Consider the following 27945-nt stretch of genomic DNA (forward strand, 5'->3'; position numbering starts at 1 on the left):
CTGCAGTTCGAGTTGCGCGCAGAGAGGGCGTCAAATTGAGGGGGTTTATATCTGAGGCATCCTGCAAGGAGCGTTCATTCAGATAGTTCCCAACTTGCTGGAGGGACGGCTCGACTGAGCCTCGAGTCTGGTAAGTGAGTAGAATCTGCATGCTAACGGATCCGCGGGTAAATTCGTTTCCACTTTTCAGTTTCTGAAACGGCACAACAGTTAGCTGCTCTGAAGCGTACCTTTTTGTTCCTGTGGATCAAATTGAGCTGCAATAGGATCCTATCTGCTGTGATTTTGGTAAATTGAATATCGGTTGCTGTTTTGTTTGTCAGTATCTGATGAAATTAAAAACGACCATATAACTTAATGTTAACTGAGTCTTGCGATCTGTCCTTTTCAAGGGCTTATGTGCAGTTTATGTTAATTCCTGGGATTCAGCAGTGTTTTGTCATCATCATCATTGTCTATCTCTGTATTTTAGGATTTAAACGAGATATTAAGGGAAAATGATATTACACTGTCCGTCGATTGGATAAATTCTAGGCAGCACTTTATCGCCTAAGGTGTTCCCCAAATCCCTTCGGGCAACAAGAGTTATTCGCTTCACGTAATTTGGGGGCGTTATATTGATATGAACGCCGGTTTCACTGTCTCAAGTAAGGTTACTGAACCTCGTAATTGACGAACTTGATGAATAAATGGTATGAATGACCAACTTACATATTATCGATTAGAAATAAATTGTCTTCCGCAGGCGTGGGTCAGTCTTGGATTTTTATTAAGGTCGGGTTCTGCGTAATCCTGTAATTATTCGATATATCACTGAAAGTTTGTGAGATTAGAATCATAGAACTTTACAGTACGGAAAGAAGCCATTCGGTCCGTCGTGTCTGTACCTGCTCCCCAGAGAGCTACCCAGCTAGTCCCATTCTCCAACCCCATCTCCGTAGCACTCGAAATTCGTCACTCTCTAATATAAATCCAGCTGTTTTGGGAAAGCGTCCCAACACTGACTCCTTTGGGGTTGGGGGGACACTTTCAACCTGTCTCCAATCTGAGGAACAAATTACCGCCACTTCACGTTGACCAGAATGTAAGGGACCCTCATCCACAAGAATAGACACGGGACCTGAAGAAGTGGTATGGCTACGTGGAGCCAGAATCCAATGAGTTAATGACATCAATTGGGGTGATGCTGCAAGAATAGAAGGAATAGACCTCAGGACTCCATCGGTTGTCAAAAGGGGGGACGGGAACAGTGTCGCTGACAACATCTGATGACTTTGAATGAAGATGGTCTTCTCTTTAAGCTATATATTTCTCTTTCTTAAACTATCAAAATGGCACCATGTTGTGGCAACAAATGATAGTAAAAAGCTTTCAAATTGTATTTCTCACTGTGAAGTAGACATGACAATAAAAATCTTTCATCACTCAATGTAATCTTCAGGATGAAAGAACAGACAACCGAGAAGCATGACCTACAGGTACTTGTAGCAACTCTGATTCAGCTAATAAAAACACCTTGAGGAGCAGAGTGACATGTATTTGCCCTGCAGTTGAATGTTCTATGTAAACAGTGTTTATCATTATCCTCTTTCTCACTACAAGAACCTATTTGCTTGCAAATATCATGAAAAATACAAATATTTTAAGGGAAGGGAGATATGATATTATTGGTTAGTACGTTAGGATAAAATACAATGGATTAAATAAATGTAATTATTTGCATATGTCTATGCAGCTTTACATGTCATTGCAGGAAGGGATTTAATGTACTGTGTGTAAGAAAAATTTAGAAGAGTCAGATACATTTGCATTCCACCTCTCAGCTAGTTTATTTTTCTATGTTTGCCTTAGTCTGATAGTGGTGATTCCATTGTGGTAGGCAGGATGATGGCAAATTCTAGTATCTTCTGGTTGCCATGGGTGGCCAAGAAAGAGGATCCACCCCAGAGTCGACGAGCAGATCACTAGGTTTCACCAGGTGGTCTTCAAATGTGCAAATAGGCCTCATGATATGAGGAACATGGTGGCAAGCCTGAAATTGGCCCTTAATTGACCAATTAAATGGCTCAGTTTGGCCTCAGCAGATAGCCAATCTGTCAATTTTCACACTTCTGACAAAATTGCATGGGAGTGGGAAGACTTCTGGTGAGACCCTATACCTTGCAGCTCACTCCTCCATTTTCTCCAGGCTTGCTGCCTCTCAAGCTACCCTTAAAATTCCAATTATTCTTCCTACTATTGATACCTACTCAATTAGTGTCATATTCCCCTTGAGGTGCAAGGCAGTTAACAAATTAATGCATCATGGTGGTAATCACTGGGTTAAAAATTGATGGATTGCACAGCTGGGAGTGGATAATGGGTGTGCCACCAGTCTCATTACAAAATCAACCCCAAGAGTAAAAACTCATTATGGGTGATGATGCAAAACAGGTTTGGATCAGTCATTTGTTTATGTTTAATGGAACAAAATGTACTCTGGGTGGAGGATTTCAATGTCCATCACCAAGAGTGGCTCAGCAGCCATACACTGGTTCAGCTGATAGGGTCCCAAAGGACTGAGTCTGCGGGCAGATGGAGAGAGAACCAACAAGAAGGAAAAACATATGTGATCTCATCTTCACCAATCTCCTGGCTGCAGTTGCATCTGTCCGTGACAGTATAAGTAAGAGTGGCCACCACACGGTCCTTGTGGAGATGAAGCTCCGCCTTCACTTTGAGAACAACCTCCATTGGGCTGTGTGGCACCAGCACCGTGCTAAATAGGGAAGACTTTGGACTGATGTAACAACTCGAGACTGGGCATCCACGAGGCCCACAGTCTCATCAATGGCAACAGAATTATACTCCAACGCATTCTTGAACCTCTTGGCCTGGAATATCCCCACTTAATCATTACCAGCAAACCAATGGTTCAAACTAGATTCAATGGAGAGTGCAGGAGGGCATGTAAAGAGCAGCACCAGGCATACCTGAAGAAGTGTCCAGTTGTTGAAGTCACCAAACAGGACTGCTTGTATGCCAACTAGCATATGCAGAAAGTGATAATGCAAAGTTATTCCAAAACTAATGGATAAGACCTGAGCTCTGCAGACCTACCACATCCAGTCATGAGCAGTGGTGGATGATTGAACAACTCACTGGAGGAGGAGGCTCCACGAATATCCCTATCCTCAATGACGAACAAGCCCAGCACATTAATGCTGTGAAAATTTCAACCTTATCTTCTGTAATCTTTTAGCCAGAAGTGCTAAGTGGATGATCCATCTTGCCCTCTTCCAGTGGTCCCCAGCATTACAGATACCAGTCTTCAGCCAATTTGATTCACTCCACTTAATATCAAGATATGGTTGGAGAAGCTGGACATTACAAATGTTACGGGTCCTGACAACATTCCAGCAATAGCACTGAAGATTTGTGCTCCATAACTTGCCGCTCCCCTAGCCGAGCTGTTCTAGTACAGTTACAACACTGGCATCTAGCCGACAATGTGGCAAATTGCCCAAGTATGTCCTGTACACACAAAGCAGGACAAATCCAACCCGGCCCATTACTGCCCCATCAGTCTACTCTCAATCATCAGTAAAGTGATGGAAGATGTCATCAACAGTGAAATGAAGCAGCACCTGCTCAGCAATAATCTGCTCAGTGACGCCCAGTTTGGGTTCTGCCAGGGCCATTCAGCTCCTGACCTCATTATAACCTTGGTTCAAACATGGACAAAACAGGTGAATTCCAGAGGTGAGGTGAGAGTGACAGCCCTTGACATCAAGGTTGCATTTGACTGAATATGGCAATAAGGAGCCCGAGCAAAACTGGCATCAGTGAGCATCAGGGGGCAAACTCTGTGGTGGCAAGAGTCATAGGAAGGTGGTCCCGGTTGTTGCAGGTCAATCATCTCATCTCCAGGTCATCTCTGCAGGAGTTCCTCAGGGTAGTGTCCTCAGCCCAACCATCTTCAGCTGCTACATCAATGACCTTCCCTCCATCATAAGGTATGTAGTGGTGATGTCCTTGACAATTGCACAATGTTTCGCACCATTCTCTCTGTTTAAATGCAACAAGATCTGGACAATATCCAGGCTTGGGCTGCCAAAGGCAAGTAACAGTCATGGCACACAAATGTGAGGTATGACCAACACCAATAGAAACAATGTTGTCACCATCACTGAGTCCCCACTGCCAACGTCCTGGGGGTTAGCATTGACCAGAAACTCGGCTCGACTCACCACAAAAGACTCACATTAACACAGTGGCTTCAAGAGCAGGTCAGAGGCTGGGAATACTGCAGCGAGTAACACACCACCTGACTCCCCAAAGACTGTCTGCCATCTACAAGGCTCAAATCAGGGGTGTGATGGAGTACGCCCCACCTGCCTACCAACACTCGAGAAGCTTGACACCATTGAAAACACAGCAACCCGCTTGATTGGCACTACATTCACAGGCATTCACAGCCTCTTATCCCCTCCACCGATGCTTAGTGGCAGAAGTATGTAATATCTACAACAGGCACTGCTGAAATTCACCAAAGATCTTTAGACAGCGCCTTCCAAACCAATGACATCTTCCATCCACAAGGACAAGGGCAGAATATGCATGGGAACACCACTGCTTTCAAGTTCCCCTCCAAACCACTTATCATCCTGACTTGTAAATATAGCACCATTCATTCGCTGTTGCTGGGTCAAAATCCTGAATGCCCTCTCTAAGGACATTGTGGGTTTACTGAAAGACTGCAGTGGTTTAGGAAGGCAGCTTATCACCACCTTCTCAGGGGAAACCTGAGCTAATGATGTGCATGTCCCATAAATGACTACAAAAAAGACTTTAATATTTCTGCTTTAGATTAGCCAGCAGAAAGGTTCTTGTCATGCTATTATAGTGTCTCCACCTCTGGGTAGAAGACGTAAGTTTAAGTCTCAGTTGCCCTGGATGCATGTCGGAAACTGTCCAAACAGGTTGAAAATAACTAGAACAGCCAGCTGATTCCAAGCCTCCCTTTCTTATAACCATCACCTGAAATAAATTCCTGTTCCATCACGTTTGAAGTTCAATAGCAGATAAGGATTTTGTTTTCAGAACAAATAATATTTATTCCTTCATTATGTTGTCCTGTGTTGAAGGATGTTGTAGGTGCATCTTTGTACAGAGCTAAAATCTAACCTCTTTAAGCTGATTCATTTCTTAAACATTCATTGCTTGAGACGTGGATGGTGCTGTCTGGGTTAACATTAATTGCCTGTCCCTTGATGCCCTTGCGATGATGGCGAGGTGCCTTCTTGAATGGCTGTAGCCCACGAGCTGAAAGTAGACCCACAATGCCCATAGGGAGGGAATTCCAGGGTTTTGACCCAGCAACCGTGAAGGAAGGGCAATATATTTCCAAGTCAGGATGGTGAGTGGCTTGGAGAGGAACTTGCAGGTGGTAGTGTTCCCATGTATCTGCCACCCTTGTCCTTCTAGACGGAAGGTGCTGTCTGAGAATCTTTTGTGAATTTCTACAATACATCTACGACCCTACTGTTACTGAGCCGTTGGTGGTGGAGGGAGTGGATGTTTATGGATGTAGTGCCAATCAAGCGGGCTGCTTTGTCCTGGATGGTGTCAAACTACTTGTGTTATCAGAACTGCACCCATCCAGACGAGTGGGGAGCATTCATCACACTCCTGACTTGTGCCTTGAAGATGGTGGATAGGTTCTGGGGAGCCAGGAAGTTGTTGTATTTGTGTTGTATGGTGAGAGTAGAAAAAACATTTCCTTCTTTACTGCAGATGTTCTCTGTTGTTTTTTGTTGTAAATTACACACCTTGTACTCTCTCTTTCCAAGAAATTTATCATTGCAAGTCACACAGAATGGGAATGAAAAATTACTGCTTGACAGTCAGACTGACTTTGGCAGCTGCAGCACGGAGCTAAAATTAGAACAACAAGACTCCTGGATTGCATTCTTTTTTCCCTATCAAGTTACATCAGATTTAATATATTCAAAATCAAGATAGATGCAAATGTGAGACAATAATCAAAGTTTAACCTACATTTTCAGTCAAGTCTTGGTGTTAATTATATTTGGAACGTTAAGCGAAGTGGGCAGTGGAATAATAGGCAATAGAGATTTTTCCTGTCTGATGTCCTGTGACCCTCAGAAGTCCAAGAAAGTTGAAGATAGATAAAATCTGCCATGATAGAAATGAGGATAATCACTGAGACAGATTCAAAGCTGAAGTGCAACAGATCCATTTCAGGTTAATATGGCCCAATTTGCTCACTTAGGGTCTAAAATGTCCGTTTTAATAGACATTGTAAGCAAGCATTTAGTAGTGTAGAATGGGCAGCTCTGTTTTAACTGTGGCACAGTACGGTGAGTTCATACTCGAACCCACAAACCATAATCCAGATTCAGGTATGAGTTCCACTGTCGTGCATAAGCTCAAAATCTAAACTGACCCTGCAGTGCAGTACTGATGGAGTGCTGCAGGCTTGAGAAGTGCCCTCTTTTAGACCTACTGTCTCCCATGTGGCACTATTTCAAAGAGGGATAGGCTCATTTCTCCTGGTGTCCTAGCTAAAATCTACCTTTCAACCAAAGTCACTGAATAAAACAATAATTTCATTGCTATGCACAAGTTTCTTTTTAATATTCATTTGTGGGATGTGTGTGTCATTGGCTGGGCCACCATTTATTGTGCATCCCTAATTGACCAGAGGGCAGTTAAGAGCCAACCACATTGCAATGGGTCTGGAGTCACATGTAGGCCAGATCTAGGCAAGGATGGCAATTTCCTTCCCCAGGATAGTGGTGAACCAGGTGAATACACAATGGATTCATGGTCATCATTGAATTCAAATTCCACCATTCTGCCATGGCAGAATTCAAACATGGGTTACCCCCCACCCCCCCCCCCCCCCACCACCAAACATTATCCAAGTCTCCAGATTAATAGTCCAACGATAACGCCACGAGGTCGTTGCCTCCACGTTGGTTGCTATATTTCAATACTACAACAGTAGCTGCATTTCCAGAGTGTGTTGTGGATTTGGAATGTGCTTTAGGATGCCCTGTGATCATTGGAATGTCCTCATTTTCTGAACTGCTACTATCCAGATTTCTCATGCAGTTGGCAACCGACATTGAAATGACACTTGGAATCTGGATAACAGGGACTTTGCTGTTGTCCTCCAACTACAGCAGATCAGGTGCTTTAATGAAGCTAGTTCAAGACTTACCTTTATTGATTAAAGACAGAATTACCTATCACAGTCAAGTATGCTGGTAGTTGAGTGGTCCTGGCAGCTCACTTTTAAAATACACACTTTTCTTCTGGCACTGAGTTACCATGCATCATTATTCTATGAAGAGCTGCTATGTAAATTAGGCCAATACTCTCTAGCATTTCCTACAAGAGCTGATTTCAATGAAATGGACAAGATTCTGAATGTACTTGCAAGGCTTTATACAGGGTTCCTTTTTCCCTTGCTGAAGAATCTAGAACATGAAGGAATGTCTTCAGAAAAAAATGTTGATCATTCAGGGCTGAGGCGAGGACAAACTTCAAACCTGTTCTTATAGCCACAGCATTTTTATGAATAGTCCAGTTCAGCTTCTGGTTTGTGGTAGGATGCAGAATGTTGACAGTGGGGGGGGATTCGATGATGGTAACACCACTGAAAGTCAAGGGTGATGATTAGATTGTCTCTTACCGGAGATAATTAATTGTTTGGCTCAAATGTTACTTGTCACTTTTCAGACCAAGCTAGGATATTGTCCAGGTCTTGCTACATTTGGGCTTAGTCTACTGTAGTATCTGAGAAGTCACAACTGATGCTTAGTGAACTGCTGCACTTCTGATCCTCGTAATGGATGGAAGACTGAGAAACACCATTCTGATCAGCAAAAGGATCCTCTCGGCAAACACTGTAAACAGGGATCACTGAACTTCCTTCCCAGTCTTCGTTTGTGCATTTAACACCAACGTTTTGTATTTGTCTGAATGTATGAGAAGATGCAGTGTTTATAAGAGGGCAAGAGTTTTAATGAGTAGAGTTATGTGTTGATGGTTCATAACTGTTTAACTGCTGTTGTTCTATTTAGTTGTGACAAATATTAATTCTGGCATGGTGGGTAGTGTCATATCAACAAGAGTGCCAGGTCAGATGGGATGAAGAGGGAATGGTGTGGTGAGAGCATGCTGGTTTGGACTTGGCTTGAAGTGTTCAAGGGTTGAAGGGGTAGTGGGAGCAGTGAGTTGGGTGTCAGCTTAATAGTTATCTAAAAGTTAAACTTGTTTTTTAATCCTTTAACCTTCACTGGGTAGCTATAAACTTATCAAAAGCAATAGCATCTGAACTCTCAGATTATAATATGTACAGAGTAATTGTGCATCCAAATCTTCAATTATGTGGGCAATTCCCCATGGAGTGTGCTGTGTCTTGGATTCTACCAGGTCCTGATATACTAGTCGCGTCTGCACTGCTTCAGTGACTACTTGCTCGTTGAAATATCTGAGTTATGCTGGGATATAACAGAACTTTAGTAATTAGGTAAGAGAGACTCTGCTGGATGGTTGGAACTGGACATAGATTTCTATTGCAAGATCATCATCTACATTTGATGAATAAATTGAAGAAACAGAATTCTGGCCAGAGTTATCTGAACAGGCAATTCCCTAATAACCAAGCACCAATGCTTCAGTTTCCAAATAGGAAGTTACAGATTACACAATGAATAATCCATTTGTTTTTGAAAATGCAGTTGGAATTGAAAAGTGCATGAGGGAGGAATGTAAATATTGACCTGCTCATTCAGACATTCCTGTCTGTCATGTTAATATCAGTGTTTGCGTTCCTTTGATTCTTTTGACCACAATTAGAATACATGTATCTTCCAACGTGTTTGTGATATCTGTCAACTCAATACATTGCGCCCCCCCCCCCCCCCCCAATACACTGCAATGTAAGTCATAAAGATTTGAAATAATGGACAGGATAATGTCCTTCTGTTGCAATGTTCTGCTTACAGATTTGACTTTTGAATATTTCTGAAAATTGATGACTATGAATACCTATCCCAAGTCTAAACACTGACAAAAGCCAAACTGGAATTGTATAAAGTAGATGTACCAGAGCAACGTGACTTTGAATTGTGCAATAAGGGTTTTAATAATGCTTCACGTCAACATAAGTAAAAGCACATTTGTATAATGTTCATTTTATATTCCACAATTACATAAACGGTCTAAAAATGATTTTTAATGTTCTACTTTTACTAAAAAGAAGCATGAAGGTACTTGGCTTATGTGTAGATTCAAAATGTCTAATTAGGTTTTTACATATCTAATTGTGGTATACTGAAAAGCTAACTAGATGGATTTATACACAGTTCTCTCATTCAGAGTAACAGCTGTTCTTGTGCTCATTGAACCATGGATCTGAAGAATTTTGCTGTCTTTTTTGCTCTAATGTTATGGCAAAGTGATGGCTCAGAGATGCTAACCTCAGGTATGAATTCAAGGTTTGGGTGCTGTACATTTAACTAAAATGTGTTCTTCAATTACATAACTTTTCAAAATCTTTTGTTTCAGAATTCCTCTTAAAAGATGTTGTTTTGTTCCAGTTGATCCACCTACTAACCTGCAGGTCATCGATCCGGGCCACTTGGGTCCACTTCACATGCATTGGCAAGCTCCTGTCAGTTTAGCCGACAAGAAGTTGTGTGTGCGGTATATGTTGTCCTATTGCAATGTCAATTCGACAAACTGTAAGGTAAAGCTCATCAAAGATGAAATGTCACTTTTGCAACATATCAGAATACTCATCCTATTCTCTACGCAGTTAAAAACAGTCTTCAATTAGTGTAAAAAAAACTCAGTGATCCGTATTAGTTTAAAAACAGTGAGGGTAATTAACCAGCAGTTCCTCTGCAATAATGATTTTGGCGAAAGCTTCTCTTATATTTTTCTCACATCTGCATTGCTTGTTAATAGCACAGTTGAGAATATCCAACTCAACAGGTCAGCCAGGACCACCCTTAAGAAATGTAGCCAGAATCATCATTTGTTTGCTTATCCTAAGTAAACTAAGGCTAATGAAGCCTTGGAAAACCCCTGCACAGATATCAATTATTCCATTTGATTCCATCCAATACAGCATCTTGGATACAAACTGAAATAGTTCCAGCTGATGGATGTCTCGCATTCAGCATTCATTTGTTAAAAGTGTACAAGATTGAAAAATGAGTCAGGCTGACTTGTTGGCAAAATATATCCAAAAAGGACTCAGTGTCGACAAAATAAGGAGGTCAGGAGGACTCAATTAAAACTGAATTAAAGTACTTTCTTTAAAAAAATCCAACTCTTCAGTGCTTCCCCATTTTAAAACAGGATTGTTTACTCAGGTGTTGATTTGTTCACTATCACAATGTTCTCCAATCGAACCCCACCCCCACCTGAGTCGACAGTGAATGTCAAATATCCCAAGGTACAATTATGAAGCAGAACAGGACAGTTATCCCATGTGCCCTGACAAATATTTATCTTACAATAAAAATAATAAAGAACAGATGATCAGGTCATTATCACACTAATGTTTCTGTTAGAAATGACTGTACTTCATGGGGTGTAAGCACTTTGAGATTTTGTTAAAAGCTGCTATAAAAATGCAAATTTTTCTCTCTGTTTTAATTCTGAGTGCAGTTTGCAGTACTTTGTTCAGGCTGTTTTGCAACAGTGCACATCTGTTTAAAAAGACGATTGCACAAATGACTCATTTCTCTAGCTTTCCTGAGTACAACATTTTGAGACGGTGGAGCAGTGAGTGAACAGCACTTTTCTGTCTAGATGAATGTTTAAAGATGATAGGATGGGCACCTTCTTTATGTTTGCTGTCATGTCTTGTGAGATGGATTCTCAATGTTATTCTACCAGCTCAGAAACTGTGAAACTAAGCTGTTTGCATTGGAGTAGTAAATGGTTTTCTTCTGAAGTTGGAGCTAAGAAACTTATCATGGTAATTGGACAAGTGTAATGCAGGTTGACTGTCATACTTCACATTAAGCAAACTGGGAAATAAAAGTTATGCATTCTCTATCATCTAATGTTCTTTGCCTTGAGGGATAAACAATTTTAAGTCTTTTTCCCTTAAGATGGTTATCTCATGTTCTAGTGTGAACTACAAATGCTAAGTCTCTTCCACTGCACCTGAGCAGTGTTGAATGGGGATACTTCTATATATGAATCTGTGACTGATTTGTTTCTTTCTCACAGCGCGTGATCACCAAACAACTGGAGTACACTGATGGGTTTAACTTCAACGAGGAAATAATTGTGAAAGTCCGGACCTTGGTAAAAGAACAATGTAAAAGCATGATGGAGCTACAAAGTGACTGGGTTGAAAAAACATACAGGCCACCTATGGAAGGTAAAAACTCCATATAGAGGAGAATAAATGTTCCAATTTTCTCCTGCTATTTTACAATATGACAAATGCTAATAAGTTATTAATTATCAAATATTCACATTCTGTTTTGAGATAAATAAAATGAAGTATTTCAAGTTATTTTTAAAAAAAGACAAGCAAATAAAACGCACACCTTCACTTAAACCCATTAGATTCATTAATGTTCTTCTGGGAAGGAAATCTGCAATCCTTATCCTAGTCTGGCCGATATGTGATCGCAGATCCACAACAATGTGATTGACTTGTAACAATTAGAGATGGATAATAAATCCAGCAATACCCACATCACTGGAATGGAACTAAAATGAAAATACTCCATAACTTGCAGTAATTCAAGAAGGTGGCTTGCCACCAACTTCTTAAGAACATGTAGTGATGGGCAACAAATTCTCACTGTGCTTGTGTCGCTTGCATCCCATGAGTATTTACTTTCCAAATTCTAAGCTCCAGCTGGTTTAACTTTCCATCAAAGCAGTTCATTTGCCAGACCTCTGAACTGTACAATATGGGGTTCCATTCCAAACAAACAATCACGAACCAATCTTGATTTAACATCCAAATTCTAAAGGTCAATTTACATTGCTACATAAAAACAGAACGTATTAGAGGAGCTCAGAAGTTCTGGCAACATCTATGCAGAGAGAGAGGGACGGAGTTAATGTTTCAAGACTGATAAGAATCTCCCTCAGGATATCTTGGTAATATTCCTCAATATCTATTGGTTCAAGCTAACACTATGAAGGTAGAATATGAAAGATGACTGCTTAAACTACTGAGACGCACTTGCTGTCTCGTGCTGAAAGTGGAATGATCGCCACAAAACGTAGTTATATGAAACATGAATATACTCCATGATTCGTATTATTATTGGACAATTGCTGGTTATAGTGTTCCAAATTGTAGACCAAGGTTGGGGTTTTGAACTTGGCCAATTGGTACTTCTAAATCAAGGCACACATGAAAAAAGTTGAACATACACAAGATAAAGGTCATATAAACATAATCTCTGATGAAGGGTCTAGGCCCGAAACGTCAGCTTTTGTGCTCCTGAGATGCTGCTTGGCCTGCTGTGTTCATCCAGCCTCACATTTTATTATCATATAAATCATGCACTCTGATTTTCACAATGTGCATCATTGTCAATCCCTGATATTGGTTGGAAGCTAGGGCTGTGCCAGATATTCCAGGTGGAAGAGAGAAGAGTGATAGTGCATCTGAGATCTCTGTTTGAATGTCAGTGTACCATTTGTGATCATTGATATGGCATGGCATTAAATGACCCTTTACAGGTATAAACATTAAGATGCCACAAAGTCTTGGGTTGGTTATGCTAGGTTTAAACATGGCAGTTTGGATGGTGCAACACAGTGTGGAGCTGGAGGAACACTGCAGGCCAGGCAGCATCAGAGGAACAGGAAAGCTGATGTTTCGGGTCGGGACCCTTCATCAAAAAATAAAGAAGAGTCCCGACCCGAAACATCAGCTTTCCTGTTCCTCTGATGCTGCCTGGCCTGCTGTGTTCCTCCAGCTCCACACTGAGTTCTCTCAGACCTAACATCAGCAGTTCTTACTATCTTTGTGCCATTTGGATGGTGCCTGTTTTGGTGTCAAAGATATCATGAGATATTGACCCTTCAAATGAAGATAGATTGTGGAGGAATGGTTCACAAGTTTGAAAAAGAAACAAATGCTGGGAATCGGTAAGCAAAACAAAGTGCGAGAGAAACTAAGCAGGTCTGGCAGCATCTGTACGGAGAAAAAGTAGATTTAATGTTTTAAGAACAGTGACGCTTTGTCTGATGTGGAGGTAATTTGGTGAGTTATGTCTGTGACAGCTATCTGTAAGTGCAACACATTTAGTCCACTTCTGCATAACCTTGCATTGATCCTTCCACCAATAGGAACAATTCCTCTCCATTGCTGTGCCTCTACCCCTCATGATTTTGAACACATCAATCAAATCTCTTGTTTTGAGGAGAATGGTTCAAATTTGCCCAATCTATCCACATAACTGATGTCCTTCACCCCTGATAAATCTTCTCTCTGCATTTTCTAAAGCCTTCACATCCTTTCTCTGTCCTTTTTTTCATAGAGCGAGTTATGCATAGAATTCCCCGCAGTGTGGAAACAGGCCCTTCAGCCCAATAAGTCCACACCAACCCACAGAGCATCCCACCCAGACCTGTTCTCCCATAATCCACCTAATCTACACATCCCTGAACATTGTGGGCAATTTAGCATGGCCAATCCACCTAAGCTTGCACATTTTTGGACTGTGGGAAGAAACCAGAGCACCCAGAGGAAACCAACGCAGACACAGGGAGAACATGCAAACTCAACACAGACAGTCGCCTGAGGCTGGAATCGATCCCGGGTCCCTGGCACTGTGAGGCAGCAGTGCTAACCACTGAGCCACCATGCCATCTAGTGTAAATAAACACTGTTGATGATTTTCTTTCCTTCATTCTACCTGATGCTTCCATCTACATACAAAGTAATGTTATTTTAACCTGGTCGTTTGAATGTACATCCTATTACAGCACATCCAAGCAACTTCCAGACACCTTAATTACAGTGAATAACCAGCCACTTCGTATCAAAATGAGATGTTTTTGATCTGCCTCTCATTACCTGTATTATGTTACATATAAATGTAGGCAATGTTTTCTTTTTCCACAAAGGACATGCTGGCTCCAAAGTTAGGGACTTGCAGTGTATAGTTTACAACCTGGAATATATGGAATGCCTATGGCAGAATGGAATGAACGCTCTATACGGCACTGATTATACCCTCTATTATTGGTATGTACCACTGTGCTGATAGCTTAATTAAATAGGCTTGCGTAAAGTAGTACTTTGTTCCATTATCTTCAGAATCGAGGAAGAGAACCAGAATTGCTTCTTTTGTTAATTTGCCAAAGGGAGTCGGATTCATGATGTTTTAATCCATGACCTCCTCAAAGATGTGGATTTTGTGGTTATAAACAAAATTACAGCACTTCTGTCTCAAAAATAACCAACAACTTTTGCTCAGTGGAATTCCATTCCTAACTGACAGATTGAATATAATGCCAAGTTAAGGGGATCTTTAGATGTCAAGCAGCAGTGATATCAGCAAAGAGGGTGCAAGAACAGGTGCAGAAAATAATCAAGAAAGCTAATGGAATGACACCAAAGCCGTTATTTCAAAGCTTTGTGTTTGGAATTGTAGTGTTATGGAGTGCAATGTTTTGAGTTGACAACTATCACAACATGTTGGTGATGCATGTATTCCAATGCTCCCACATTGAATAATGATGAAATGTTATGCTAAGCTGAGTGTTGGGGATAATGCAGGTGCATACATAAAGAAGTGAGCAGTGTAGAATTACTTGAAGTAACATTGCTAAAGGCTCACAGAGAGAAACACTCCCAGAAGTTAAGACTTGATTACTTTTTGGCAAAGCTCAGCCATGGCATGAATAGTCAAGTCCTGTCAATTGAGTGACTTTTTTTTAAACTCGTGGAGGCAAGATGTTTTTCTTTAAGTATGCACTGTTTTAAGGAAGTTTGGAATCATTGACAGCAGCTCCTGGATTTCCGTCCACAACTGTGTGGATTTCAGAGGTTGCTGTCAATTTTGAGGGGTTGATGATCAATCCAAACGACTTCACTCTCATGACTTGAGTTGATTATTTAATTATAAATAGGCCTTTATAGTTAAGGAAGCAAAGAGACAAGGGGAGGCACTTCCTAGTTATTGCTCTTGGGAAATATCAGAAAGTAGATTAATCGAAAAATAAAAGACGTGTTTAGCTGATGTAGGATTTTTCCTCCACAGTGTCATCTAATCCAATTCAATTTACCTGTTCGTGTTGCAACTTATAAACAACTAAATAATTCACTGTTTAAAGACTGAAACGCAGATGCTGTTATGGGGAAAAGTCCAATCTTTCATTTTTAAGTTAGCAATTCCACTGCTTTTATGCTTTTGGCTACAATTCTTCACTTACAGTTGTTTATAAATAACTAAAATGTAACTTTTTTTTAACCTGTAGTTCTAAAAGCATTCCCATGACTGAAGTTATAAAAATGACAGTAGACAGGAAAGTGAATAGCTGTAGAGTTTTTTTTTGCATTTGGTTTTATCTCCTGCCTAAATCTTCTGCTGTAAACCCTAACTAACTAAGGTATTTAAGCATTTACTTCAAAAATAGTGGCCTTGTAGATGTTTGTATTAATTTGAGAAAATTTTAGGAGTGTGCACAGTAGATCTCCATTAAAAATATGCTAAACAGATAGAATTGATTCTGTTGCTGTATTTTTTTAAATCAAGCATAGAATGCACTGCAAAATCTCTGCATGATATAATTCATAGGATTACTGTATGTGATTACTGATAGTGCCTTGTGTTGACTTGTATTCAGATTGCTGAAAATTGTATCATCAGTGACTTTTAAAATATTGACAGGCATGAAGAGCTGGAGCAAACAATGCAATGCAATAATTACATTAAACATCAGGGGCGTATTGTTGGCTGTCACTTTCAAAGTGATGATCTGATTGAATTCAGTGATTTCAACATATGCATAAATGGCTCCTCGGAATTGGGGCCAGTGAGACCAGCATACTTCACATTACAGCTTCAAGACTTGGGTATGATGAGTACATCTTTTTCAATTAAGACATTTAATCTTTCATTTTGTTCTGGTCATTTGAAGGTGGTAGTGATTCATCCTGAATGCACTTCAACACGCTTCAACAGATATTGAGCTTGTTGCCTAAGAGGCACCAATACCTCTTTTCCTCTCAATGTATTGGACTGAGTCGAAGTGGCTTGGCTTAGTATTCAGCTGCTAACCCCAGTTGTTGAGCCTTGGCTGACGATCTGGGTGAGATGAAGTAACTTGTTAGAAACCATTAAAGAACTTTCAACTTTCCCTATACCCCTTTCAAAGGTTCTGCAGCCACACAATTTATCTTTGAAGCAACCAGATTTATTTTTATAGAAGAAATGTAGATGCATCTAAATTAATGTTAATAAAGCACAATTGTATTTCCTATCAGCATCACATTCCCAGACCTGTCTGAAAAGGGGTGTAAAGTTCACTGCATTTCCTTGCCAACATTTGTTCCTTTCAAACAACACTGCCAATTGCAAAATGAGCATTTATCACATCCACCCTCTCTCTCATTCATACCAGGAATTATGAAGCAATCATTTTCAGAAGTAATGGATGCTGCTTGTTTCTAATCTGGATCAAATCTGTGTAAATGTTTGCTCTGCCTAGTCAATTTAAATTGAAGGGAGGCACAGTCAATATTTTGCGATCAAACTCTTCAGCTTCGAAAAAAAGGGAACTTTTCACAATAATTGCACACTGTAGTGGCAGTTCTCCATTTGGGAGTGAGAATTACATTACATTACGGATGGTGGAGAGTCTATTCTTCTGAAAGAGGTGGTGGGATTTTAAAACCGCATCCCATGATTCTTCTCCTGGCTCAATGGCGGTACTGCAGAACATGACCAGACTTATCCAGATTGTGAAATCATTCCTTGAGGACTCCGGTGTCTGTTGAGCCAAGAGCAAAGACAAGGGGAGCAGTATCACATATTGCCAAACCAACAGTCTAATCTCAATCATTAGCAAAGAGATGGGAAGTTAACAGTGCCATCAAGCTACATTTAGGAGTAATCTGATCATTGATGCTTAGCACTGTGTTCTACTGAACTTGACTCCAGACATTATTACAACCTTTACTCAAACGGGGACAAAACAGCTCAATTCCAGAGGTGATGTGAGAGTGAGAAGCCTTTGTGTAAACATAGCATTTGACTGCACATGGCATCAAGGATCCCCAGTGAAACCAAAGTTAATGGGAATCAGCAAAAATGTTTTCCACTAGTTGAAGTCCTACCTAACGCAAAGGAAAATGGTTCTGTTTGTTTAAAGTCAGTCACCTTGGCTGCAGGAGGTCCTGAGGATGGCGTCTTGGGTCAAATCATCTTCAGCAGCTTAATCAATGATCTTCCCTCCACCGTAAGATCAGCTGATGGTTGCACAATGCTCAGTGACATTGACAACTCAGATACTGAACCTGCCTTCATCCTGCAAGACCTAGACAAAATTTGGGCTTTTTATAATGGGTGGTGCCCAGCTTCCTGACAATGGCCATCTTCAATGAAAGAGAATCTGCTGTATTCTTCTGAATATCCAAATCTCCAACTACCAACATACTGGAGGTCACAACTGACCAAAAGTTTAACATTATAAATACTGTGGCAGCCAGAACAAGTCTGAAAGTGTGAATTCCACAGAGATTAACTCCCCAAAGCCTATTCAGGGCTCAAGTCAAAAATATGATTGAATCTCCCATTTGCCTGGATGAATGCAAGCTCCACATCAGGACAAAGCAGTCCCTGTACACTATTTTAAACATTCTGATGCACAATGATTGCGTGTACCGTATTCAAACTGTACTGCAAGTCTCCTTGTACTGCACCTTGCAATCCTGAGAGGGGTTCCACCTAAAGGACATAGACAGTAGGCATATGGGAACACCACAACCTGCAAATTCTCCTCCTAGTCGCCTATCATTCTGAATTGGAAATGTTTCATTGTTCCTCCATTGTCACAAAATGACAAAAGCTAGAACTTCTTTACTGACTGCACCATGAGTGTACCAGGATCACATGGGATGCACTGTTTCTGTAAAGAAATTCACGACAGACTCGTTTTTGTAATGTTGTAAAAGCATTACGCAGCTGCCAGGATATCAGAAATGTATGAGTTAAGCATTCATTGAGTTGAATCAGTGCGAACATGAAGACTTAATGTCACTACTATCAGTTTAGCTACATTTTTGAGGGAAGTCTGCAGAATGAGGGCCCCAGCATCATTCGTCACTGCTAACAAATGTTTATTGGGAAAGTGATTAATGTGTTCACTTTGGAAAGTGTGGCATCTGTCACCCGCCTGTAGACGCATCAGAGAGGAACCAGAGACCAGTCAATGAGTACTTTGTTCCTTGACTGCAAGAGGCAATATGATGATGGCTGTGGCAGCTGGGGCTGTTGGTTTCTGCGCACAACTCTATGACAGGCCTCAAAATAAACAGAGCCTCCTGACAGATTGCTTCTGACACAACATTAGTTATGTTACCCTGCACTGAAACAGTTTGTTAAGAATGTGTGAATTCCTACAAACTAAATAAATGTAACATATCATCAAGCTTTATTTGGTCACATGAAGTGGTCCTAGTGGATTGCATTGAATCGATGCCTATGTTTGAACTCATGAAAGTATAATTGTTGCATTTTCAGTTAAGGCAGCAGCCCCTGACCAGGTAAAATTGACATTATCAACAGCAGAAACTATTTCTATCCAATGGGAGCCCTCAGCGAGCAAACTCAAGCCTCACTGTCTGAAATATGAAGTGCAATTCCGTGGCAAAAGCTCTGACTGGGAGGTAGGCAAACTAATCACTTGAACAATTAACTTTAATCTCTGCACAGTTCATTCTTAATTGGAATAGCAAGTCAAACATCCTGAGGCAAGGCTTTTCTTTGTTTCGAGCATGTGTTGAATGAGATCTAAGCTCCTCATACCCATCTGCTAATTTTTTATGATTGTCAGTCTGATAAATTAACCTGTCAGTCTCATAAATTAACCTTCGGTCTGCATTTCTAACAACCAATATTCTGCATCAACGTCCTCGACTATTAGAACGCGGAAACAGAACTATTCAGCATATCTCGTCTACTCCTAATGTTTGAGCTTCACACCAACATATTCCTACCTTACTTCATCTCATTGTAGCAATATGTACTTATATTTCTTTCTCCCTGATATATTTAAGGTATGGTACTGTATCCTGGTTTGTGTAACATTCTGCTGTAGAAAGAAATATCTGAATTTGCTTCTGTCATCTTGATTTGTTGTATTGTGAAACATTCTGAGCCGATGCATCTCTACTTCCAAATTTGGCAAGCCGACTATCACGAGTTTGAAGTTGCAATTGTATTAAGCAGAAGCATCAGCTCTGTTGTCTTCTCCCCTCAAGCAACTTCTCCCTGGGCAGAGCTTCTCTGGATCTAATGCATCTATTTATCATCTGTCCTAATGATTAGCTGGCTTGTCCTCTTTGAGGAGGCTTGTGTTCTGTTTCAGTTCCACTGCATTTGAATACATGCTCAATCAATGAAGTTAGCTGATATAGCATTAACAGCTCATGATTTGATGTCTGATATGAGCAAGGAGAGATGGCTCATTGTCTACGTGCTGTACATAGATTCCTAGATGTCAATTTATAAACCAGACAGCTTCAGCTATGGATATCTCCAGAATGTACTGAACTGGTTTGTGTCTCATCTTGATAAATAGAGGGTAACTGAAAGTAATCTGTGAGGAAAGCTTTGACAAAATTGGTAACAAAGAAGATTTACTGCATTTCTCCATTCTTGATCAATGATGTGTCAAATAATCAATTTCATCTTGCCTAGCTCTGTTCTTTTTCCCCCAATTTGGATGCCAGCAAGGTTTAGTAGTATCTTTGGTGTCATTCTCAAGATATGTGCCTCCTAATTTAACCCCATCATGTGCATCTTTTTCATTTCTTCTTGCATCTTATTGTACCTTCCTTCTCTTTTGAAAGATTTATCCTATCCCTAAGAAGGTCCATTCCTCTTGATCTGAAATCTGTATTGTGTTCATACTTTCCAACATCCTGAAAGTGCTGCCAGTTCTGAAGTTATCATTGTTCAGTTTACTTGACATGGGCTATTTGTTAGTATTCTAATAACTACTAACTTATGAAAATCTAAAATAATAACACAATACATAAACATCAGCATCAATAAAGGGAAAAGGCAGCTTAAATTTTCAATTGCAAATCCTTTGTCTAATTGTGTAAATAACAACAATTATTGGAAAGGTTTTAAATTGCGTGCTACAATTTTACATACTTAGAATGTGTTTTAAAAGATCTCTTTGTCTCCAGACTAAAGTAATTTCTGAGGGAGTTACTTCGACTACTTTGAATGCGACAGCTGGTGCAATATACTGTGTCCGTGTGAGAGCAGCTGTTAATATGTTTTGTGCTGATGACAGCTTTTGGAGTGATTGGAGCTCCCTTCAATGCTTCACAGGTATGTCCACTATATGAAAATTTGAGTTTTAATGTAAACAGCCTTTGTACAATTCCACTACAAACACACTATATTAAAATGAATGCAAATCTTTACATGTTTTTGTTATTTGTTGTATAGTTTGTTTATATCACAACTTATGTTGCAGTTTCAACCTATCGTGTCAAATTACGCGTATATTTCTTTAACCTGAACATTGCCAGATAGGACTGAATTATAACAGGCATCAAAGCATAATTAACTTCATTGGGAGTGACTGCCTCAATGAAAATAGGACAGATGGATCAAATATCTGGCAATCAAGGTATTTGTTTATGGAATGCCAGCACTATGATGATAAGGCATTGATTGTCACTCAACAACCTAAATTTATAATCACTGTGAAATGAAAACATGTTAAATTCCCAGATTACGGAGGACCCTTCTGTAATAACTTCAGTTACATAAAGAAATCCATTAGAAAATGGCCCTTCAAGGCAATATATGGAAAAGCCTGTACTTTATATTTTTCTTCCTGTTCATTCGTGAGATATGGGCTTTGGCTGGCTGGGCCAGCATTTATTGCCCATCCTAAACTGCCCTTGAGAAGGTAATGGTTTCCTTCTTGAACTACTACAGTCTGTGTAAAGTAGGCATCGCCACAGTGCTATTAGAAAGTGCTCGGATATTGACCCAGTAATACTGATACATTTCCAAGTCGGGATGGCATGTGGCTTGGTGGGAATTTGCAGATGGTAGTGTTCCTATATATCTGCTGCTCTTCTTCTTCTAGGTGAAATTGGTCATGGATTTAAAAGGCGCTGTTTAAGGAAACTTTCTGAATTTTTGCAGTGCTTCTTCCAGAGGGTACACTCTGGTAGCAGAAGGACTGATTTGTGGATATGGTGCCTGTCAAGTAGCCTGCTTTGTCCTAGAAACATAGAAAATAGGATTAAAAGCAAAGGCCCCTGCCCATTTGACCTATGGTCCTGATTGATCATCCAACTGAGTATCCTATTCCAACTTTCTTCTCATAGGCTTTGATTGTTATGCCCCAAGAACTATGCTATGAAGTTGGTTGGAGTACTTGTGGATTGGAAGGCAGGAATTTATAATTTGGCGTTTGTAAAATGCTAGTGGGGGGGGAAAGCATTACGTGGTCTCTTTAAAAGATGACATGCTTTTTCTATGCTTACAAATGTAAAATGGATGTCTATGAGCAGCTGTTTGAAAGTTTACAAGTACACAGAGCGCCCAAATCGAAAACATTTGTATCAAATGGCTGTACAGCTAGCAGGCCAAGCAGCAGTTTTGTTTTGTTACCAAGGCAACATGTTTTTGAATTTAGCCAATCAATTTGAAACAGGCACTTAGATACCAAAAAACCCCACTTGAATGTAAATCTGATGGTTTTGACAACACAGGACCAATCCTGTTGTAAGAAATAGATATGTCATCAAGGGTATAAAAGAAGGGGGCAGTTGGACAAGGAGCAGAGAGCTGCCACCTGCTAGAGCTGAAAGCCGTCAACTCTCAAGACAGAAAGCACCATCTACATATTACCTGTACCAACAGCACAACTAGTTAATTTTCCAGACATAAGAATCAACAGAGAAGGCATTCCTAATAGAACATTTGATGAAAAAGGCACACAACATTCTGGAAGACACATTAATTGGCTGTACTTTTGAGAGGCTAAATTATAAGTCTTTTTTTTTAATAAGTGGGACTTGTATTTATTGAAACAACATACCATTAGAACCTTGTTTTATTTGGGAATAGTTAGTAGTTAGAAGGGTTTTATTCAGTTTGTTAATAGTTTAGTTAATTTGTGCCCTGTTAGAGTTAGATAAGTAAGTTGTTACTTGTTGATTTAAAGTGAGTGTGAGGGATTTATTTTATTCAAGCACTAAAAGTTGTTGAAAGGCAGGTTACATCACTTTTCACACTCCTTTTACAAATTATAAGGCGAGGTACTCCTCTTTGGGTATTTCAGTTTTAGTTCTGTCAGGAGTGGGGGTGGTCAGTCTCCACTTTATAATGATTATATCAAACTCCTTCTTGAAAACATTCAATGTTTTGGCCTCCATCGCCTTTTGTGACCGAGAATTGCACAGGCCCACTACTTTGGTTGAAGAAATTTCTTAAATGGTCTAATCCAGATCTTTGACCCTTGATTCTGGACTCACTAGTTATCAGTATCATCTTTCCTGTGCTTATTCTATCTAATCCTATTAAAATTTTCTATATTTCTATTAAATCCACCCCCCTACCCCTTATTCTTTCAGCTGCAGTGAATATAGTCCTAACCGATCCAGTTTTTCTTCAAACATCAGTACTACTGTCTAAGGAATCAGGTCAGGTAAACCTTAATTACAGCCCCTTCATATCCAGAACAACTTTCTTCAAATAAGGAGATCAAAACTGCACATGGTACTCCAGCTGTGGTCTTACCCAGGTCCTGTACAATTGCAGCAAAACCTCCCTGTTCCTGTATTTGAATCTTCTCACTATGAAAGTTAACATCCCAGTTACCTCCTTCATTGCTCGCTGCACCGACAAACTCACTTCAGCCATCTGCGGAGAGAAAGCAGAATTAACTATTCGGGTCCTTCTTCAGGATGTTGTAACTCCAGCCTTTTCAATTCAGATTGTAATCTGCCTTCCTGTCTTTATTTTCTACCATAATAAATAATCTAATATTTATCCACAGCATGCTTCATTTACCATGCATTTGCCCACTGACTCATCTTGTCCAAATTGCACTGAGGTGTCTCTGCATCTTTCTTATCACTCACCCTTCCACCTTACCACCAGTTTTACAGAATCCTGGATGCTGCCAGGCTTCTTTAGTGTTCTTGGAGCTGCACTCATCCAGGCAAGTTGAGTATATTCCAAAACACTCCTGACTTAAAAATGGTGGACGGGCTTTGAGGAGTCAGGAGGTGAGTTACTCACTGCAGTACTCCTAGCCTCTGACCTGCTCCTGTATTTATGTGTCTAGTCCAGTCAAGTTTCTAGTCAATAGCAACCTCCAGTATGTCAATAGTGAGGGATTAACTGACGGTAACACTATTGAAATAACAGGCTGGTGGACAGATTGTTTTGTTAAAGATGTCTATTGCCTGGCACTTGTGTGGCATGAATGTTGTCAGTCACTTATCAACCCAAGCCTGGAAACTGTGGATGTCTTGTTGCATTTGAACATAAACTGCTTCAGTATCAGAGGAGTCGTGAGTGGTGCTGAACATTATGCAATCATCAGCAGACATCCAACTTCTGATGTTGTGGAGGTAAGGTCTTTGATGAAATAGCTAAAGATGTTTAGATTGAGGATGCTATTTTGAGAACTTCTCCACAGGGGTGACTTGGAGCTGAGATGATTGACTTCCTACAATCAAAACCATCTTCCTTTGCACCAGGTATGACTTCAACCAGTGGAGATTTCTACCTTGGGTTCACATTGACTTGTTTTGTTTGAGATCCTTGGTGCAAATGCAGTCTCAATATTAACCAGATGTTTGCATTGTTGGGGATGAAGGTTACCTCAGCCAAATGCATCAAATTGCCAAACGAGTGTATATTCACTGTGCAAGTACAAAAATAATTCAAAATTAATCCTTCAAAGATGTGAAAATCTGTTCATTGTTTTCAATTAAACGAACTTTGAATCAAAATAATACGTAGAGGGCAAACAATTTTTATAATTACTCTTTTAGTTTGTGGAAAAAATGTGTTGACAAATGACTTGTGACTGATTTTAGTGAGCAAATTGCAGATTCTCAGTACTGGTCAGGTGATGTAATCTTAAGGAAGCTGCTAATGATGGTGGTTGGCAAGATTCTAACATTTACTGAAGATGTCTTTGGACTTATCAAGTCATTTTGTATGAAATACCAGAAAGAAGTGTAAAATGGTGAAGTAACCAACAAATAATGCTGCCTTCAACTTTTTCTTGATTAAACTAATTGATTTCTGATCTCTGTACCAACAGTGCGTTCAGAAGGTGGAGACAATGAGACCATCCAACTTAACAACTTAACAAAACTGATTGTGCTCATATTTTTAGTGTCAATCACATTGACACTAAGTCTGAGTACTATTTACTGCTGGGTCAGATGGAAGAGGTATGAACAAGTAATATAATGGCAATATGGACAGTTCCAATTGTTTTAATATCAGATTGGACATGGGTTTTTAAAATCAAATCGGATGTTCCAACCTTTTGAAATATGTTGAATTCTATGTGATATAATATGGGAACTAATATCGTAAGTCGTAATACTCATTTCTGATCCAATAGAAAGCTACTTCTGTTAAATATCAAGGTGATTTCATTGTGCTTTTGCCCTCTGCTATAGCCATGGTATGAATGTGCAGAAAGATCTATATCAAGCTTTAGTCCAAAATGACTTTAATATATGATATATATTATGTTTGACTGACTTCATACTGAGGTGCCGTAGTGGATACTTACCTGATGCTCTTTTATTTTATCTTGCTCTCTCAGATTGATTGCAAAGAAGAAACTTAGCGCGTTGCTCAACGACAATGTGAAGCACATCAAAAAATGCATCAATATAGACTATTAATGTGTTGCTCAAACTGTCTGAGTATTGCTCAATTATGATAGCTCTCAACCGTTGCATAGGAAATGTATAACTTTTTCAACTTGCATTTTAAGTTATTAAAGAATCTTACAAAAATTCTATAGTTCCTTAAAAAAATTCTTCGTGGGAATATCTAGCAAGCACTGACAAACTATTCCAGTAAGCTAATGCTGCACTTAATTAGAACACAAATAGTGCAACTCCCATGGTATTGTTAATGAATAGTCCAAAGTGCAGACTTCAGTTATGATGATATTACCATGCGAAGCTAATGGCCACATGGTCCAACAACAGTCCTGCCCTGCATTTTGCCTCAATTGTGGCATTGTCAACTGCAAAGATTAATCTGCTTGTCCTTTTAGTGCCTTCTTAAGGTCAACCATTGAGAAGGTTGTCTAAATGGAATACCTTGTTTTTCTAAATTTGTTCACAGGTGTGGGAGTTGTTGACAAGGCTAGCGTTCATTGCCCATTCCTTAAGGTAATGGTGGGCTGTGTCTCTGAACTGCTGCAGTCCATGGGACATAGTTGCAAGATTTTGACCCAATGACTGTGAAGGAACAGTAAGGAATTTTCAAGTCAGAATGAAGCAGTTCAGGGGGAAACTGGCGGGTGATGGTATCCCCATGTGCCCCCAACCCTTGGTTTTCTAGGAGATGGAGATTGCTAGTTTGGAAAGTATTTTTGAAGATGTCTTGATGAGTTGGTGCAAACGTTGCTCTGGTGATGGAAGAAGTGAATGTTTGAAGTGATACATAATCTGCCTTTTTTCATTCATGTACATGATGTGGGCTTCGCTGACAGTGTCAGCATTTATTGTTCGTCTCCAGTTATCATTGAGAGGTTGGTGCTGAGCTGCCTTCTTGAACCGTTGCTAACCATGTGGATATGTACATCCCCAATACTGTTAGGGAGTGAGTTCCAGGGTTTCTGACCCAGCGCCAGTGAAGAAATGGTGTATTATTTCCAATTCAAGGTGGTGAGTGGCTTGGAGTTGAACATGCAAGTGCTGGTGCTTCCATGTATCTGCTGCCCTTGTCCTCTTTGGCAGTGATTGTGCATTTGAAAGGTGCTCTTTTAGGAAATGTTGTTGAGCTGCTGTGTTCTGAGTGGTATCAAGCTTCTCAACTATTATCAGAGCTCAACTCGTTGAGGCAAGTGGAAAGTATTCCATCAGGTTGCTAACTTATCTAGTTACATATCTGATTATTTTTGGAAGCTGAATGCCAGGTGTTATCAAGAAAACAAATGATTGGATTTATTTTTGTGATGCTGTCTTTTTTAAAAGAAAAGGTGTGACTTTTTGCTGTTTCATACAAAATAAGCTTTTTGAACATTGAACTTTATATTCAGAAGGTTTTTAAATTTATAACAGTGTTCCTCATCGGCCATGAGTCAGATACTCTGCCTTTTTGTCTCCATAGATTTTTTAACCAGAGAGTGCAGAATGAGCCACTACTTTACAAATGCTTGTTTATGGACATAAAATCTGAAGACAGCTAAGTAAACATTGAGTAAGATCAGAGTTTAATTGTTCAGATTGCAGTTTATGGCCCTGTATTTTTTTTATATGGTAAATTAGATAAGGCCAAACAGAAGTCTTAGGTTCCTTAAAACATTATTTGAAAACAAGTGCATTGAATGTGAAAATATGATAAATAGGAAATGTGTCAGATGTGGTCTATTGTGCAGTTATCTGTGGGTTTAAAAAAAACTATATGTAATTTTAAATGGCCACTTACAAAATACATTTATGATCCAAAAAGCACCAAATGCTGTTTGTGTGACTGCATTACTGTCCTTTTTTAATAAACTTCTGTAGAAAGCATAATAACTAAGAAAGCAAATGAAGTAGGTGAGCAAAATAGTTATTGTTCCTGCTTAGGGCTTGTAATCACTTGATACTCCAATCTACACCCCTGCTTCTTGACATTGTGTCAAAAGATTGAAGAGCAACATTTTTTTGCTACTGAAAGTTTGTTTGTTTGACCGCTATCAGCAGCAAACTTTCGAGGTGGTTTCTCATTCCAGCATTTGATGCAGTCTGTCCAATAAGTTAACAGGGCGTAAAACTGTTCTGAATGTTTTTCTATCAGAGGCAAATGATAACCAGAATCTGAGAAATGTCCAAGTTGTTTCACCTTAGAGCGAATTCAATTGTTGTGCTATTAAATGAGACTATGCAAAGCCACTTGTACAAAGCCAAGTCCCATAAAACTGTCATGAAGTGAATGGTGTTTTTAAGTGGAAGAATGCTGAACAGGACACCAGAAGAATCTGCATTCCTCACATGTTACAGAAGATACCAGAACAGTTAAAGCAGTTTATAGACTGCCCTCATATTCTAAGCATTTAAAGCACTTTGGAAAATGATTTTCAAGTAGAAGTGTGAGGCTTTACTAACATCGATTGACATTGTAAAATTGTACTTTTGATATCTTTTATATTTGCCATTAAAATGTAGAGAAAATTTTCAAATAAAATCTATTTCTTCAATGCATTGGCTACTTGGATTAAGAAGGACTTTGGGTTATATCTTGTGTCTTATGATGTGAAGTGTATTTTTTATCAGGTTTTTTTTGGATGTAGGAAATGGAAAAGGAGACAATTTCCTCACTTTCAAGCCTCAAAAATGGGGTCACAATGGGGAAAATGTTTGGGAACCACTTCACAAATGCATCAATACTATTTGTCCCATCTCTTTCTTGTGGCAGGGAATGTCATATTCTCACCTCCCAATTAGTTAAGTCTGGAAGAACTCAGCAGGTTAGCCAG

General features: G+C 39.7%; 1 protein-coding gene across 6 annotated transcripts; it reads left to right on the top strand.

Moving 5' to 3' along the window:
- Window positions 1-27666, top strand: LOC125458758 (interleukin-13 receptor subunit alpha-2-like). 6 transcript variants are annotated; one of them, XM_048544366.2, is made up of 11 exons: window positions 11-130; window positions 473-692; window positions 9381-9499; window positions 9615-9763; window positions 11263-11416; window positions 14137-14257; window positions 15906-16090; window positions 18759-18904; window positions 20435-20582; window positions 24556-24688; window positions 25072-27666. In XM_048544366.2, the coding sequence occupies exons 3-11, from the start codon at window positions 9424-9426 to the stop codon at window positions 25151-25153; spliced, it is 1194 nt and encodes a 397-aa protein (XP_048400323.1). In that variant the 5' UTR covers window positions 11-130; window positions 473-692; window positions 9381-9423; the 3' UTR covers window positions 25154-27666. The 6 variants fall into 6 exon arrangements, with proteins under 6 accessions (XP_048400322.1, XP_048400323.1, XP_048400327.1 ...); XM_048544370.2 differs by having other exon boundaries at window positions 9394-9499; XM_048544367.2 differs by having other exon boundaries at window positions 473-647.
- Window positions 27667-27945: the final 279 nt, after the last annotated feature.

This window comes from Stegostoma tigrinum, chromosome 15, assembly GCF_030684315.1.
Source record: "Stegostoma tigrinum isolate sSteTig4 chromosome 15, sSteTig4.hap1, whole genome shotgun sequence".
Taxonomy (NCBI): domain Eukaryota; kingdom Metazoa; phylum Chordata; class Chondrichthyes; order Orectolobiformes; family Stegostomatidae; genus Stegostoma; species Stegostoma tigrinum.

What these genes read in the sequence shown, in the direction of transcription:
- LOC125458758 (XM_048544365.2), top strand. Translation starts at nt 9,424, where the DNA reads ATGGATCTGAAGAATTTTGCTGTCTTTTTTGCTCTAATGTTATGGCAA. An exon ending in ATTACAGCTTCAAGACTTGG is followed by an intron (nt 16,091 to 18,758) that starts GTATGATGAGTA and finishes TTGCATTTTCAG; the next exon opens with TTAAGGCAGCAGCCCCTGAC. An exon ending in CTCCCTTCAATGCTTCACAG is followed by an intron (nt 20,583 to 24,555) that starts GTATGTCCACTA and finishes CTGTACCAACAG; the next exon opens with TGCGTTCAGAAGGTGGAGAC.